Source organism: Sarcophilus harrisii, chromosome 6, assembly GCF_902635505.1.
Source record: "Sarcophilus harrisii chromosome 6, mSarHar1.11, whole genome shotgun sequence".
NCBI classification, from domain to species: Eukaryota; Metazoa; Chordata; class Mammalia; order Dasyuromorphia; family Dasyuridae; genus Sarcophilus; species Sarcophilus harrisii.
The window spans coordinates 250,353,393-250,370,374 of NC_045431.1; the positions used below are offsets into that span (position 1 = coordinate 250,353,393).

The 16,982-nt window shown below is 33.1% G+C and overlaps 2 protein-coding genes across 2 annotated transcripts; one reads left to right on the plus strand and one right to left on the minus strand.

The window, feature by feature from the left end:
- Positions 1-6,448: 6,448 nt before the first annotated feature.
- On the plus strand, positions 6,449-7,390 carry LOC100915631 (olfactory receptor 5AL1-like). The gene is given in 1 exon segment (XM_012552667.1): positions 6,449-7,390. A coding segment is annotated over 1 exon segment (942 nt).
- An 8,306-nt stretch (positions 7,391-15,696) lies between these two features.
- LOC100915368 (olfactory receptor 1038) lies at positions 15,697-16,668 on the minus strand. The gene is given in 1 exon segment (XM_023506400.2): positions 15,697-16,668. A coding segment is annotated over 1 exon segment (969 nt). The 5' UTR covers positions 16,666-16,668.
- Positions 16,669-16,982: the final 314 nt, after the last annotated feature.

Genomic DNA, 16,982 nt, shown 5'->3' on the forward strand with positions numbered 1-16,982 from the left:
ATATGAATATATAATCTATATTGTTTTATGGTATAAAAGAACAACAATATATACATTTACATATAGAAATAGAGGGAGGAAGAAGAAAAAGACAGAGAAACAGAGAAAGGAAAAGAAGAACGTGATATTTTTATGTCTTACACTGGCTGCCTGAAAGGCATAACTCCTCTCCCTATTATATATCATTATATCCCATTATATATCATATATATAATGATAATCATTTGAATGATTCCATGCTAGACTGATTATATGGCATTTTCTTACAGATACCATACATTTCTTTTCCTTTGGGTAACTCACAACCAATTCTTCAGAGACTGTTATTCCATGACTCATAAATGTCTGGCATTACAAACAAATTACAGCAATGCTTTTAGTGAGTCTAAGTTTCTTACTTGAAGATAAGAATTCTGATAAACACTGATTTCAGCTTCATTCTCTTTTTGCACAGTATACTCTATTGATAAACAGGGTTTAAGATTATGCCCTGATTTGATGGTGATTATTGTATTCATAAAATGGTAAACCTGTAAAGGAAATTATTGATGATTGAAACCAACTCAATCATAAATATAGGAATTTAGAAGTTGACAAAGGGAGGGGCAGGTCAGTCACATTTAAAAAAAAACATTTTCCCTAGCCTAGGGAAACTAGAGATTGATGCACTTGAGTAGTTCTTCTCCTTCCAGTGATGATATAATGGCCCATCTCCTCATTGAAATACCCACCTATCAGGATTGCCACCATTTGTTCCAATGATTAATTTTCAGATCAATCAGAAGGAAGAGATGCTTAGATATTAAAGGCATAGGTCAGTCAAAAATGGGAGCAAGCCAGTAAGAGTCCTCTGTCACCAGGTTGTATGACCTGCAAATAAAAGACATCTTTTAGAATTTTTTCTACTTGCCCTTTGTTAAATTCTGGGCTGCATATCCTTCTGATCTAAAAATGTGCTAATCAATGTAATAGGGTGTTACACGAATATATATGAAATAACAAAAAGACAGAATCAGAGATGAAGAAACAAACTGGGAAAGAGATAGATATAAACACAGAGAGACAGAGAGCACCAAGGGAATCAGATAAGGTTTCCACTAGGAAATAGTACATAAGGTGAGCCTTTTAAAGAACAAGGGATGAGGTGATAATGGAATACATTATTGGTTTTGGGAGATTGCCCATGCAGAGGCACAGACATGGAAGATGGAAATTGTTATTCCATTTTGTCTTTGGGGAAAAGCAAGTAATCCAGATTACCCCAAAATGTGGTGTCCATAAAGTATATAATAAGCCTGGAAAGTTTCTCTGGTAAAGATCTGATTTCTAAGATATGAATATGATTAAAATTAGTATATGATTAAAACAATTAAGAATTTGAGCTATCCAATTTATAAATGGTCAAAGGAGTAAATAGATAGTTTTCGAGGAAAAAATTCAAACTTTCTGTAGTTACATAAAAATGCATCATCACTAATAATTAGAGAGAAGAAAATTAAAGCAACTCTGAGATTCTTCATGTCCATTCCTTTGGTAAAGTTGATAGAAAATAATTTTGGAAGGGCTTGAGAAAATAAACATAGAAATGTTCTATTTATGGAGTTAGGACCTTATCTTGACATTCTGAAAAAGAATTTGTAACCAGAGCACCAAAGTTATTAAATTATGTATATATTTTTACCTAGTGATATCCATACCAGCCATATGATCCCCTCTCCAAAGAAATCAAAGAAAGAAGAAAAGGTCCTATAAATTATGTAAATGTCTGTGTGTGTGTGTGTGTCTGTGTGTGTGTGTGTGTGTCTGTGTGTGTAAGTACTCATATATTTATCTCTTTTTGTGGAAGGAAAAAAAACGAAAATAATGGAGTGACAATATGGCAATTATGTAATAACTGATCAAATGATAACATATGAATATAATGGGATATTATTGTATCAAAAGACAACAAGAGGGATGCTTTCAATGACACATGGAATAATTGGATTGAATTGATGCAGAATGGTTCGAAGAATGAGGAAAATAGTCAATAGCATGTCTAACAGTAAAAAGGGAAAACAAAACAACTTTGAATGATCTAATAACTCTGATCTATGTAGTGAATGACCATGATTCTAGAGAATATCTGATAGAGAATAAGGCATATCTTATGACAAAGAAGAGCTGGACTAAAAATGCAGAATGAGATATATATCTTTAGACATGTCTAAAACCAAATTTTTTTTTACTTGACAATACATACATCTTACAAACTTTATTTTCCCCTTTTTTTTCAGTAGGGATGGGGAGGTGTGTAAGATAACATATTTTTATTAATTTAAAAACATCTAAAAAGAAACAGTACTCTAATTGCAGTTAGATTTTGAAGGACTTTGAATAGTAAGCTGAAAATTTGTATTTTGCTTACTCTGTCATGTTGCTTCTCTATATGCGATAATCAGCAATGGTTAAGTAACAAATGGCAATTACATCTTTAATACATTGGGGATATAATGTGTGTGTGTGTGTGTGTGTGTGTGTGTGTATACATACATATTATATATATCTACTTTCTATATCTTATTTATGTCTGTCTGTCTGTCTGTCTGTAATTTCCTGTCCCCAGCAGCCTCATGAACATGATCAGGTTTTATTATCCCTGTTTTATAGACAAGACAACCGAGACTCAGAAGGGATAAATGATTTCCCCAGGGTTACAGAAGGTTTCAAATACTAGATTTGAACTCATCAACTGACTTCAATTGTTTTACTACATTGCCTGATGTATAGGTCTCCATAGGGCTTCTTTTAAACTAAACTGGCTTTTCATTTTCTTCAGGGCATAATTATGATTCATTTTTGAGCAGTGGTAATTTTTTAATGATGTTATGAAAGTAAAAGATCCCAACAGAGTTTATAGTGTCTAGATAAATGCACTCATGTTCTCCACATTGTCACAACGTTTTTTGCTCACAGGGGCTACATTTAGTCAGGTATGTTTAACTTTGTTATTGATGCTAAAGTCCCTATATCTAAACTATAAAAATATTAAAGAAATAAGAATAAAAAAATTATATATAACTTAAAACATCCCTTTTAATCCTTGGATGAACTTTGTGATAGAAGTAAAGCAGATTTTGTCTCCATTTTACAGATAAGGAAACTGAGGTTCAAAGAAGATAAGTGACTTTCTTATTACAAAATAAATCATAAGCAGCTAATGTGGAAATCAGATTCACATTTCTTATTTCTCTACAACTAACTTTTCCACTGAGTGATGTTGTTGCTAAAGACTGGGAATTCTTTCACAGCCAATTTTGGTGTTATCAAGAAGTCAATATTCTACATTGAAGTTTAAAACATACTCTTACCATATTTCCCCCTTCTTCTCCTCCTTCCTTCCTTCCTTCCTTCCTTCCTTCCTTCCTTCCTTCCTTCCTTCCTTCCTTCCTTCTTATTTTCAGTTTAATTTTTCTTTATTTTGTTGTCTTCATCATATATTTTATTTATTGCTCTTATTTTGCCTACTTCACATTGTATCAGGTCAGAGATTGTGAATTTAAAATTAGAAGGGAATTTGGAAGCCAGTTCAACCATTCTTTTCATTTTATAGATCAGGGTGGTGAGACTGAATATTGAAGTACTTGTACAAGGTCACAGAGTAGTACATGACAAACCCAGGATTTCAACCCAGATTTGGTGGCTATGGATCCCTGAACCATTCACTATATCATGCTACCACCATCATATCCATCTTTCTATTTTTTTTATCTTAATTTTTCATGTTTGTTATTTCTTACGCTATGGTAATACTCCATTTTGTTCATATTTGACAATTAGTTTATCGCTTTTCCAGTAAGTAGACATTTAATTTGTTTCTAGTTCTTTACTATTTCAAAAAAAGTCATGGAATGAGTATTTTGGTTTCTAAATAATCATGATTTCTTTGGGAATATATGTCTTTTTTGTGAATCTTTGGCAATATTTAACATCTCTGTCTTTGTCTCAATCTCCCTATATCTTTCACTCCCTCCAATATGTTTCCAGTGTATTACATGGCTGCTAATACTGGTATGATAAAAAAATTAAATTGTTATAGAAAAATGACATTATGATATAATATGTAATGGAATTTTGGGGAGAAAAGGAGGGAGAAAGAGGGAGACAGAGGCTGACAGAGACATACAGCGAGTGAGATGGAGAGAGAGACAGAAACAGAGATAGAGACACAGAGGGATAGAGAGAGATAGGGAGACAGAGACAGAGATTAAGTTGTTAAAACACTTGTCATATGCAGCCAATTCTATAATTCCTTTAAGTCAGGGTGTGTCAGGGCAGAAATTGTCACTAGTTGCTTTTTTGTGGGAAAGCATAAGATAAGAAAAAAATGCCTTACTTCTCTGGAACATCCAAATCACTTTACAAAGCACATTCATGTCCTTCTCTTAGCTTATCCTTAAAAAATGTCTCGTCAGGGAAGCAGAACAGATAGGGTGTTTCTCAGTTTCCTCACTTATAAATTGGGGTCAAAATAGTATTAATGGCCTGTTCAAACACAGTTAGTGGAAGAACTGCAGCCTTTAGTCATAGTCCAATACTTATTTCCTTTTTTTTTTTTTTAATTTAATAGCCTTTTATTTACAGGTTATATGCATGGGTAACTTTACAGCATTAACAATTGCCAAACCTCTTGTTCCAATTTTTCACCTCTTACCCCCCACTGCCTCCCCCAGATGGCAGGATGACCAGTAGATGTTAAATATATTAAAATATAAATTAGATACACAATAAGTATACATGACCAAACCATTATTTTGCTGCAATACTTATTTCCATTACAGTGTTATAGCCTTCAGTGTTCAGGATGTGTTCTAAAATATTATTAAAAATTGCTATATATTTATCATATCTAAATCAAGAGGTTTTTTTGATTGTTGTTTGTTTGCTAACCCTTTTGGAAGTTTGACAATAGCTATAGACTTTTTATCAGAATGATGATTTAGGCACATAAATAAGATAACAAAATGAAACTAATTATATTGAAATATAGTTATCAGCATATATGCACACTATATACATTGTTTCAATTAAAATTCAGTAACAAGGAAACTGAGGCACAATAAGTTTATTTACAGTGATGCATATATTTTTTAATAAAATCGGTGAGACTATCCTACTCAAAAAGAAAAGTGACCCCCATGAGAAGGGAAAAAACTTTTTTTTAAGTTTTTATTGAGAGCTAAGAAAGGAGGGTGTTGGGTAGTTATGAAGATTTGTTTGCTTTCAGCTGGAGAAAGTGGATTGGCCTTCAGTCATGGCTGATTAGGTCCCTCTCAGGTTTAAAAAAAAAAAAAAAGGTGTATCAACTGCTTTATAGGATTCAATTGCCTTAGTAATATTGACTAGAAAAAATCAGAATCATCTAAATCAGGACCACATAACTAGTCATCCTCTTAGGAGAGATCATATCACCCCTGAAGGCCCAGGGCCAGGATAAAGGCAGAAGAATTGATTAAGGGAAGGGGCTCCAGCTCAAGCTGGTCAGTTGTTTATAGACAACAAACTGAAGAGTCAGATAAAACTGATTATACAGCTTATGTCTCAAGGGACTAAATGTAGGAGTTATAAAGTCATTTCCTTTCTACCATTCCGTAAAGCCCATTCTAATTGTACTAAGTTAGGTGAATTCTGGCAGCTGTTAATCATTTCAAAAACAATATAAAATCAATTGCATTGGAAAATCAATACAGTAGAAATCAAAGGTAATATTGATTTCTATCTTTTCATAAAATATATATGTGTGTGTGTGTGTGTGTGTGTGTGTGTGTGTGCGCGTGCACGCGCACTAGGAATCCAAATATCTGGTTTAGTTATTTAGTCCCTATCACTCCAAAATGTTTTTTGAAAATTGGAAGATCTTGGTTCAAATACAACACTTGTCTTTGGCTATTAAACAAGGTAAGTATAATTTTTAAAAAGTCTGAACTTTCTTCATCTATGAAATGAGGGGATGGAACTACATGATAACTAAAATCCCTTCTAGTTGTAATATATATTGTCCATCCAGACTGTGATGTAGAATGCCATTGAGAATATTTTCCCTTTGTATTACTGAATGTAATTCTTTCTCTCTTTCTTTCTCCTCTCCTCTCCTCTCCTCTCCTCTCCTCTCCTCTCCTCTCCTCTCCTCTTCTCTCCTCTCCTCTCCTCTCCTCTCTCTCTCTCTGTCTCTCCTTTCCTTTTTTATATCTTCTTTCATTTCATTTCTTTCTTTCCCTCTACAGATGATTGAAAAGATTTACATGAAATAAATTACTTTTGGTTGAAATGCAGAGGCCTACTCTTAATCCAGCTAAAAGACATTTTCAGTTGTACCAGAAACTAAGAACTTACTAGGAGGCATCTCCTGATATCCTTGTTTATAAAAACCAAGATGACTCAGAATACTCTTGCTCTACAGAATCATTCTATGGCTAAAAGTAATCACTCCGTGCTGACCGAGTTCATTCTTGTAGGCCTTACAGAAAATAGAGAGCTCCAGCCTTTCCTCCTGGTGTTCTTCCTAATGATTTACATGATCAGTGTTGTAGGAAACCTTGGTTTGATTGTCTTAATCCATATCAGTCCTCACCTTCACACCCCTATGTACTTTTTCCTCAGTCATCTAGCTTTTGTTGACTTCTGCTATACTTCCTCTATCACCCCAAACATGCTGGTGAATTTCATGCAAAAGGTTAAAAAAATATCCTTTATTGGATGAGCCACTCAGATGTGCTGCTTCATTATATTTGTAGTTTGTGAGGTCTTTCTCCTCTCCATCATGGCCTATGACCGCTATGTGGCCATCTGTAACCCTCTACTCTATACGGTAGTCATGTCTCAAAAAGCCTGTATCCCAATGGTTGCGAGCACTTATACCTATGGCTTGTGTGTTGGGATCCTCCAGACTGTGGTTACATTCCACTTGTCCTTCTGTGCCTCTAATATAATCAATCACTTTTACTGTGATGATGTTCCTTTGGTTGCCTTGGCCTGTTCTGACACTTACATCCAAAATCTATTGATATTTGTATTTGCTGGTGTCAACACACTTCTTTCTCTTCTGATTGTCCTGGTCTCTTACCTATTCATTCTCCTCGCCATTCTGAGGATCCATTCTGCTAAGGGGAAGAAGAAGGCGTTCTCAACCTGTGCTTCTCATATGGTCTCTCTTTTCATGTTTTATGGAACAGTAATCTTTACTTATCTGAAACCCAAATCAAGCCATGCCTTGGGTACTGATAAGATAGCCTCTGTGTTCTACACAGTAATGATCCCCATGTTGAATCCCCTCATCTACAGCCTTAGAAACAAGGAGGTGAAAAGCGCCCTACAAAAAGTTTTGGGGAAAGTATGTTTCAAGAAAAAATAAATTATACTTATTTTAACGTGTGAATATCCATGAAACTGGACCATGTGTAATTCAAATCAATCCATTTTTTAAAATGTGCCTTCTAAGAACAAGGCACATTGCCACATATGAAGAAGCAATGACAATTTTAAAAAACAAAACAGAACCAAAAAAATTTAAATGAATCATCAATACTTAATGACCTAATGAATTATTGATTAAATTAAATGAATAGATTAGATCAAGGGTTGTTAATTTGAAATCTTTGAAGTTTTAAATTTTTTTTTTATAAATTTCAAAATTATTGATTTCCTCTGTGATTCTTTATTTTTTATTTTATTTATTTATATTAATTATATCCAATTTATTATTTATTTATTCTTAATATTGAATATCATTTATTATTTTATCTTATTAATATTTATTTATTTTTATTGGTTTAAAAGTATTATTTTGAGAAAGGATTTTTAGGTCTCATCAAAATGTTTAAAAAGTCCATAATATAACAAAAATAATAGAAAATTTTATTTTTCAGTAGTAGATTTTGGGAAAATAGAACCAACTTCTACCAATAATTATCCTATGTAATAATCACAGAATTGTGGTATAAGCAAGATTCTTAATAATTTTTTTTGAAATGGAAGGAGATAACTAGTGAAATATCTTAGGGAATCAGTGCTTGGTTAATATTTTGTTTTTATTAATGCCTTAGAAAACAATGAAAATCAGCATGGTGTTAACAGACAAAACATGGCTGTTAAATCAGGAACACCTGGATTTCAACTTTACCTGTGAAGTTATGAATGTTTTAATAATTGGCAAGCCACTTAATCTTGCTCATCTTGCTTTCTTTATAAAGTGCTATATAAACTTTAAAGTGATACATAAATGCGACTACTACTACTATTACAACTATTACTAGGATTACTAATAGCCATTATTGTTATTGTTTTCATCATCATTACCTACAGAACAAGAGGTATTTAGTGAGCTGTTTTTTTTCCTTAAAAATAATATTTTTGTGAATGCCGAACTCAATGATAACTAGTAAACAATCGTAAAAAAAAAACACCCATTAAGAAAGACCTGGTATATGAAGTTGTGGTATAGGAAAACAATGGGATATTATTGTTCTATAAAAATGATGAACAAACTGATTTTAGAAAGACCTGGAAAGATATACATGAACTGATGCTGAGAAAAAGAAGCAGAAGCAGGAATACATTGTACACAATAACAGCAACAATGTGCATGAATAACTATGAAAGTCTTGGTTCTTCACAATGGTTCAGGGATCCAAAGCAATCCCAATAGACTTTGGACAGAAAATTCTATCTGCATCTAGAAAAAGAACTGAGGATATTGAATGTAAATTAACACATGCTATCTTTTTCTGTTTTTTTTATCTCTCATGTTTTTTCCCTTTTGCTCAGATTTCCCAAAATGATTCATAAAGCAATGTATGTTAGAAATGAATAAAAAAATAAAAAATACTTGATATCAAGGACCAGGTTTATGAGAATATCACTCTATTATATTCTTCTCAAATACTTTGATAGTATCATATTCATTTCTGAGCATTACATTTTAAAAAGGACATTAACAAGTAGAAAAAAAGAGGACAAGGAAGTTGCTAAAGTGATTCAAGTCTATACTATGTAAAGATTGGCTGAAAAACGTGAGAATATTTAGCTTGGAGAAAGAAAACTTAAGGGAAATATGAGAACTATCTTTAAGCAATTGAAGGATTATATTAGAAAAAAAAGGACAAGATAAGTTCTATTCTGGTAAATGATTTAGCAACCACTTGTCCAGAAAACAAACAAACAAAACTTGATATACTTTGTTTAATTTTTTTTACTATTCTGCCCATCATTTTCTTAATTTTAGACTATCAATAAAATAATCAAGCCTTGATTAGTAGACTGGTTGATTTAACTCATGCTAAAAATTTAATAATAGGCTCTATGAAGCAGAATTGAGCTGCTTCCATTATACACCTACTCCCATTTGATATTCCAAAATTCTGTGAATTGTAGTATAATATATAAAGTGGTGTCCAAGGGTTATATTCCTTCTGTGCAAGAGAGTGTTGCTCTAACCCCTTGTGTGTATATCTTTTGTTCCCCCCCCCCAGTAGAATTATTTATTAATCACTTAGCAGATCACTTTTATGTTGTTCCATTAACATTATTTGAGTTCACTAGAAGACCAAAGGAATGGAGTCATCATGAAACTGGAGGCCTGGAGACTATAGGTTAATGATAACTAATATTTAAGCATTTTAAGATTTACAAAGTGCTTTACTTTCATTGTCTCATTTGACCTGGTGCTTCTTAGTCACAGAATCAAAACATCTGCAGTTCAAAAACCAGAAAAATAAATATTCCTAGATAATTTCACAATTTATAAATACTTCATTTACACCAACATGGGGAGGAAAAAGGCTGCCATTTTATAGAAGAGAGGCATTCCAAAGTTTTAGTGACACGGCCAAGGCCCCATATCTACAAACAAGCAAGGCTGGACCTTAGAAGCTAAGTTTTGAAATTGCTGTGAACTTTAAGGCATAGAATGTTAAAGCCAGACAAGATCTATAGATCATCTAATTCAGGCATTTTGCTGAGGCAATTGGGGTTAAGTGATTTGCCCAGGGTCACACAGCCAGGAAATGTCTGAGGCCATATTAGAACTCAAGTCCTCCTGACTTCAGGGTTGATACTCTATCCACTGTATCATCTAGCTGCCCCAAATTCAGTGACTTAATGTATGATTCATAGGATAGATTTTAAGAGTTCCTTGATTTAATAAAATATATTTTGAAAAACAATTTTTGGCAATCCTATGTATTTTACTTTATGCCTTTGAAATATTCTGAGAAGTGGTTTAGCAGAAGAAAATTAAATTGTTTCTTGAACGTTCTATTTTACCTTTGTTTTATTTTCCTTTATGTAACCAGTCATTTCCCCACCTCCATGATGCTTTTTATTCTGTAATCAATCACTTTGTCTTCACCTACCCAGTACATACTTTAATACAGCAATAACCCTGATAGACATATAACACTCTTCTCCCCTCCCCCCAAAAAAAGTCAAATGAAGAAAAAAAAAGGTACAAAAATATACAATTTGTTTTGTGTATGCATGGTAGAAAAGAACCGAAACTAATGTAACATGTATTGAAGCTGAACAGATTATGGTATGTCATTGTTTTAACTTAAAAAAAATTTTTGAATTCCAAATTCTATTCCTCCCTCCCTTACCTTCTCCTTTCCTGTAGCAGTGAGCAGTTATAGATTATACATGTACAATCATAAAATATTTCTGTTGGTAATTTTATACAAGACTCAAATAAAAGAAAGCAAATGAAGGAAATAAAATGAAAAATAACATATTTCAAACAATATGAATTCTTTCTCTGGAGGTGATAGTATTCTTCATCATTAATCCTTTGGAACTGTCTTGGTTCTTTGTATTTCTGAGAATAGCTAAGTTATTCACAGTTCTTTATCAAACAAAAATTGTTCTTACTATGTACAACTGTAATGGGCTGAGGTTTGAGTTGATGCACTGAGGTCCCAAGTAAGTGAGGCTAAATAGTAATTGGGCTATACTCTATTTATATACATGATTGGATAAAGAATGGTCCCTGCCCACTCTCCGTGCAAGTCCTGATGTGTTGTATAGGAAATGACGATTTTGGTGGGTGGAGGCAGAGAGGGAGACAGGAAGAGAAGCTGGGAGAGATTGGGCCTGGGTTCGAGACTCCGAGCTGCTGGTTGTGTGGCTGCTGGTCGAGCTAGCTTCTTGACTCAGCTGCACACATTGCTATCACCCATTCTCTTCCACCTCCTATTCTTCTTCACTGAGAATAAAGACTGACGATTTTCCCCTAACCTGAATTCCTGACTCCTGTCGATTTAAAAATACACGATCTTCACATACAACATTCTATTGTTTTGTTCATTTTGCTTTGCATCAGTTCATGCTTTTCCAGATTTTTATGAAATCATCCTGCTTGTCATTTCACATAACATAATAATATTCCATCACAAAGAAAACATATGACATCTGGTTTAATAATCAACCAATTGATAGGTACCTCTTTTGGTTTTCAATTCTTGGACATGTGGCATATGACAATAGAATATTATTTTATTGGTAAAAATGAAAAGGGGGGTGTTTTCATTATTTGTTTCAGGAATAACTTGAATACACTGAAGCAGAATGATCATTTTTTTTAGTATACCTTCATTTATTTTAAAAAATATTTTCCACTAAATGTAAAAATAGCTCATTCTTTTAAAAATGAGTTTTGAGATTCAAATTCTCTTTCCCTCCTGCCAATCATTCTTTGAGAGGTAAATAATTGATATAGATTATATATGTGAAGTTATGAAAAGCATATCTCTATCTATATTAACCATGCTACAAAAGAAAATAGACTAGAAAGCTATAAAAAAAGAAAAAAATGTGCTTCAATCTGCATTCACAGTTCATAAGTTCTCTATCTGAATATGGCTAAAATTTTCCATCATGCATCTTTTGCAAGTATATTAGAAAATTGTCTAGACCAAAGTAAGTCCTTCACAATTGGTCATTCTTATAGAATTGCTCTTATTGTGTACAATATTCTGGTTCTGCTCACTTTGCTTTACATCAATTTTCCCATTATTTAAGGCATCCTGTTCATTATTCCTTTTACCATAAGAGTATTCCTTCACAATCATATATCACAAGTTGTTCGGTCATTCCCCACTTGATGGAAATCCCTTTGATTCCAATGTTTTGCTACCACAAAAGAACTGCCATAAATGTTTTTGTACAAATAAATCCTTTTCCCCTTTTCTTTTATATCTTTGGGATGCAAAACTGTAGTGTTATTGCTGGGATTTTATTTTGAAAATTACTGCTTTGTAATATAGTTTGAAATCTGGCACTGCTAAGCCACATTTCCTCATAATTTTTTTTTTCTCACTGATTCCCGTGATGTTCTTGATCTTTTTTTTTCCTTTCAAAGGCATTTCATTATTATTTTTCTTAGCTCCATAAAAAGATTCCTTGGTATTTTGATTGGCATAGTGCTGAGTAAATAATTTAACTTGGGCAGAATTATTATTTTTATTATATTGGTTTAGCCTACTTAGCAATAATTAATATTTCTCTAATTTGTTTAGATCCTATCTCTATTAGTGTGAAATATGCTTTAGAATTGTATTCATATTTAGGACAATTCCAATAGACTTGGGATGGAAAATTCCATTTGCCTCTGAAGAGGACTATGGAGACTGAATGTGGATCAAAACATAGTATTTTCACTTTTTTGTTTCATTTATTTGTTTCTTTCTCATTTTTTTTTTACTTTTTGGTCTGATTTTTGTTAAGCAACAGGACAAATATGGAAATATGCTTAAAAGAATTGCACATATTTAACCTGTATCAGATTATTTGCTGTCTCAGGAAGGAGGGGAAAGGAAAGGGAGGCAGAAAATTTTGGAACAAAAACAAATATTGAAAACTATCTTTACATGTATTTGGAAAATAAAATACTATTGACATTTTTTAAAAAAATGACTTTATATAGTCCCTGTATTTTTCTTACTCCCAAGGTGGACTCCCAAGTGTTTTATAATGTATGCAGTTGTTCTAAATGGCACTCCTCTTTCTGCCATAGATAACTGCTTATAAACAATACAAGAGGATTCTGCACCCAGTGCAAGAAAAGGGTCACTTGTAATTTTTTTTCTAATAAGCCAATCCCCTTGATATATCTAGACTGAGAGTCTCTGAAATTGTTGCTGCCTTTTTGATAAATGTACCACTAAAACCTGCTGCTAGTGCTGCTTCATGATGCTCTGCGTCAGCCCCCATGTCAGTGTCAGAGACATCTACTGACAGCTTCCTAAGTGGTCTTGGAAAAATGTCTCATCCTGATCTTTTGTTAGTTCTGCCCCTCTATATTTCAATTTGAGGTATTATTTTAAAGTTGTTTTGAGAGGAATGTTGTTGGATCAATTAAGTTACTGCTTAACTTTCAAGATTTATCTCTATTATTTACAGTTCCTCTGTCACTTTCTTAAGTTTACACAATGAAAAATGCAATAAACCAGTCCCTGATTAATTAAATTTTCAGACCCCAGACATAAGTGCTCACATTGACAATTTAATAATCAGATTTGAGCTGGTTCTACTATTCTCCTAACTGATGGTCTATAATTCTAAGAATTACAGTGTAATGTATAACGTGGTATCTATGGGCTAATTTGCAGGAATGCATGAAGTCAATTCTAATCCCTTATAAGAATTGATTATCAAAATTTTCAGTGTGAACATTTATGCTGCAGAAATTGCAAAGCTTAATTTACTGTTTTGTTGATTGTCTAGACTTAAGAAATATTAATAATGCATATTATACATAAAGAATTAGTGTGTACTTTATTTTTATCAAGAGAACCAATTATTAATTTTTTACTAGTACTCCCTGGATTGAGCTTTCAGCTTGCTTAAATAATAAGCACAGTAGAATGCTCAGGAAATGAAGTCATCATCAAATAAGAGGACTGGAAATTCAGCCTATGAATAATAAATGGCATTTATGTAGCACTTTAAAGTTTGTAAGATTCTTAAATTCATTATCTCATTTGAGTATGACAGAATCATATGCTTTTTAGATACAGAAAACTGACTTTAAAATGAGAAAAAGACAGAAAGACGATCAACTAATTCCTGGAAATAATCCAGAATATTTAAAAAAGTTAAATAAGAGGTGCAGAAGTCATTTCTTACCTGTAATTGAAACACACAAAAAAAAAAAAAAAAAAAAAACATTTAGGAAGAATAATCATTTTAGGAGTTTTTTCTTTCAATATTCAGACTGTTTCAAAAGACTTTATGACATTTTAATCTAGATTTTAAGACGATAAGGAAATGTGCTAGAAGATTAGAAAAGTGTATATGTGTGTGTGTGTGTGTGTGTGTACCTCTATTGAATGGTCTGTATCTATATCTGTATACATATATATATATATATATATATATATACATAATATACATAAGTGTGTGTATATTATATATATATATATATATGTCTGTGTATACATGTATATAACGTGCATTTTGGTACATACACAATTTATAAGAAGACGGCAACTTCAAAAAGAATGTATCAACAATCAGGTTTGAGAAATGTTATCTCACAATAAAAACTTGGATAAATTATATGACTGATTCATTTAAAACTCCAATCCATTAAAAATACATACATAAAAAACCTCAAAGCTTATACATGATTCATAATTTACAGGTTGCCAATTTATTCTATAACTGAAAATATTAATATGGACAGCAGACTTTATAAAAATACATTTCCTTTGAAATCCTATTCATAAAAAAATCATATAATACATGATGTCTTATTTGTTGTTTGGAGTTCATAGTGGTTTTTATTTGTCTCACATGACATATTCCAAAGGCATTTTTACCTTCATCGTCTTATTTTTTCTCACATAAAACAGGGCGTTCTCTTCTAGTCACAAAGAGAACTAAAAATTCTGATATTCTAATGGTCAAGCATAAGTTTAAAGGTAGAGTCTTGCCCAGGAAAAAATAATCGTTCTTTGATGGAGGAATTCTGAGCAATATCAAATGTTCTTCCACTGCTGTTTAATCAGGGCACAGAAGCAACCTGAGTTCTTGAAAGATATGTCAGTGGAGGAGAAGCTTCTTCAGTTCCTCCAATTCTAGAATGGAATTGTACTACTAATGGACTACAATTGGCATTTTCTGTGTCTGAAATCAATCTAGCTAAGTTTCATCAGATTCATGGGGATTATAAATCTACTGGGGAGCCTAAAGCATCACCAGAGGTCAATTGTTTTAATCTCCTTTTTATAGCTAAGGAAACAGAGGTCCAGAGAGGCTAATGGACTTTTCCAGGTCAGGCAAATTAAAACCATCAATGTTAAGATTACTACTTGATTTTTGATTCTAAAGTATACTCTTTTTACTATAGCACCAGATGATTTACAAAGAGAAGACTTTTTTTAGTGTAATAGTTCTCCAAAAGTGTCTGTTACGTTGTAAAGGATGCAATATTCACAATAAAATCATGGCTTCTTGTAATATCGAAATAGCAGGTATTAGGGGTAAGGGTAACATTTTGAGGTCAAAAATGAAATCTTGCAACCTTTAGCAAAATTCAGGTTTGCTCTTTGTCAAAACAAAGTCTTGATATGATAAAATTTTAACATCTAAGTGACAGAAGTCAACTTTCTAAAGGCAACATAAGTAAAAGGAAATGTTATCCTCTTAACAGCTTTTCCAACATTTTCATTTTTTGGCATGAAGCATTTTTAATGCTTCACGTCCTCTAGCTTGAGCTTTCTTCAGGGCCTCTTTTACCTCTTTGTTTCTTAAACTGTAGATTAGAGGGTTCAACATGGGAATCACCACTGTGTAAAAGACTGATGCCATTTTGTCTGTGTCCAGAGAGTGGCTCGACTTGGGCTGTAGGTACATAAAGATCAATGTACCATAGAAAATGGTGACAGCCACCATATGGGAGCCACAGGTGGAGAAAGCTTTGAGTCTGCCCTCTGTGGAATGGATACGCATGATAGCAGCAATGATGAAAATATAGGAGACGAGGACAATTGATGAAGAACAAATCATGTCAAATCCAGCAAAGGCAAATATCAATATCTCTTTTGTGTGGGTGCTTGAGCAGGCAAGAGCCAAGAGAGGAAGGTCATCACAATAAAAATGATTGATGACATTGGGGCCACAGTAAGTTAATTGGAATGTGACAATGGTATGGAACAATGCAACCAAAAAACTGTATATATAGGGAACAGCCACTAACTGAATGCAAACTTTCTGAGACATAATGACTGAGTAAAGCAGTGGATTACAAATAGCTACATAACGGTCATAGGCCATGGATGCTAAAAGGAAACACTCTGTGATCATAAATGTCAGAAAACATCCTAACTGGGTTGCACAAGCATTGAATGAAATGGTATTTTTTTCCACTATGAAATTCAACACCATCTTAGGTGTGATGGCCGAGGAATAGCAGAAGTCAACAAAAGCTAAATGGCTAAGAAAGAAGTACATAGGGGTATGAAGTCTAGAATCAATCCTGATTAATATAATTAGTCCAAGGTTCCCTATCACTGTGACTAGGTAGATGACTAAGAAAACTACAAAGAGTGGAGCCTGGAGCTCAGGACGATCTGTGATCCCTTTGAGAATAAATTCAGTCACTTGTGTGAAGTTAAATTTTGCCATTTATTCCATGGATGTAATCTGTGAGGAAAGAAGAATGTAAATGTCAAATAAATGATAGGGATAACTATGGAGATGTATAAGTATTATTTCCTGGACCAATGTTTACAGGATGAAAAACATAACAGTGCTCTGGGAGAAAGAGTTCTGAACTTGGAGTCAGAACTGGATTTGTTCTCTGTCTCTGATGTTCACTAACTGTATGACTTTGAATAGGTCTCTTCACTTTCCAGGATTAAAATGAGGTGATTGAGGCAGATGATGTCAACAATGTTTTCTAATTTTTATATTCTCTTGTAATTTAGACTGGGCTTAGAATCCTTTTGGTA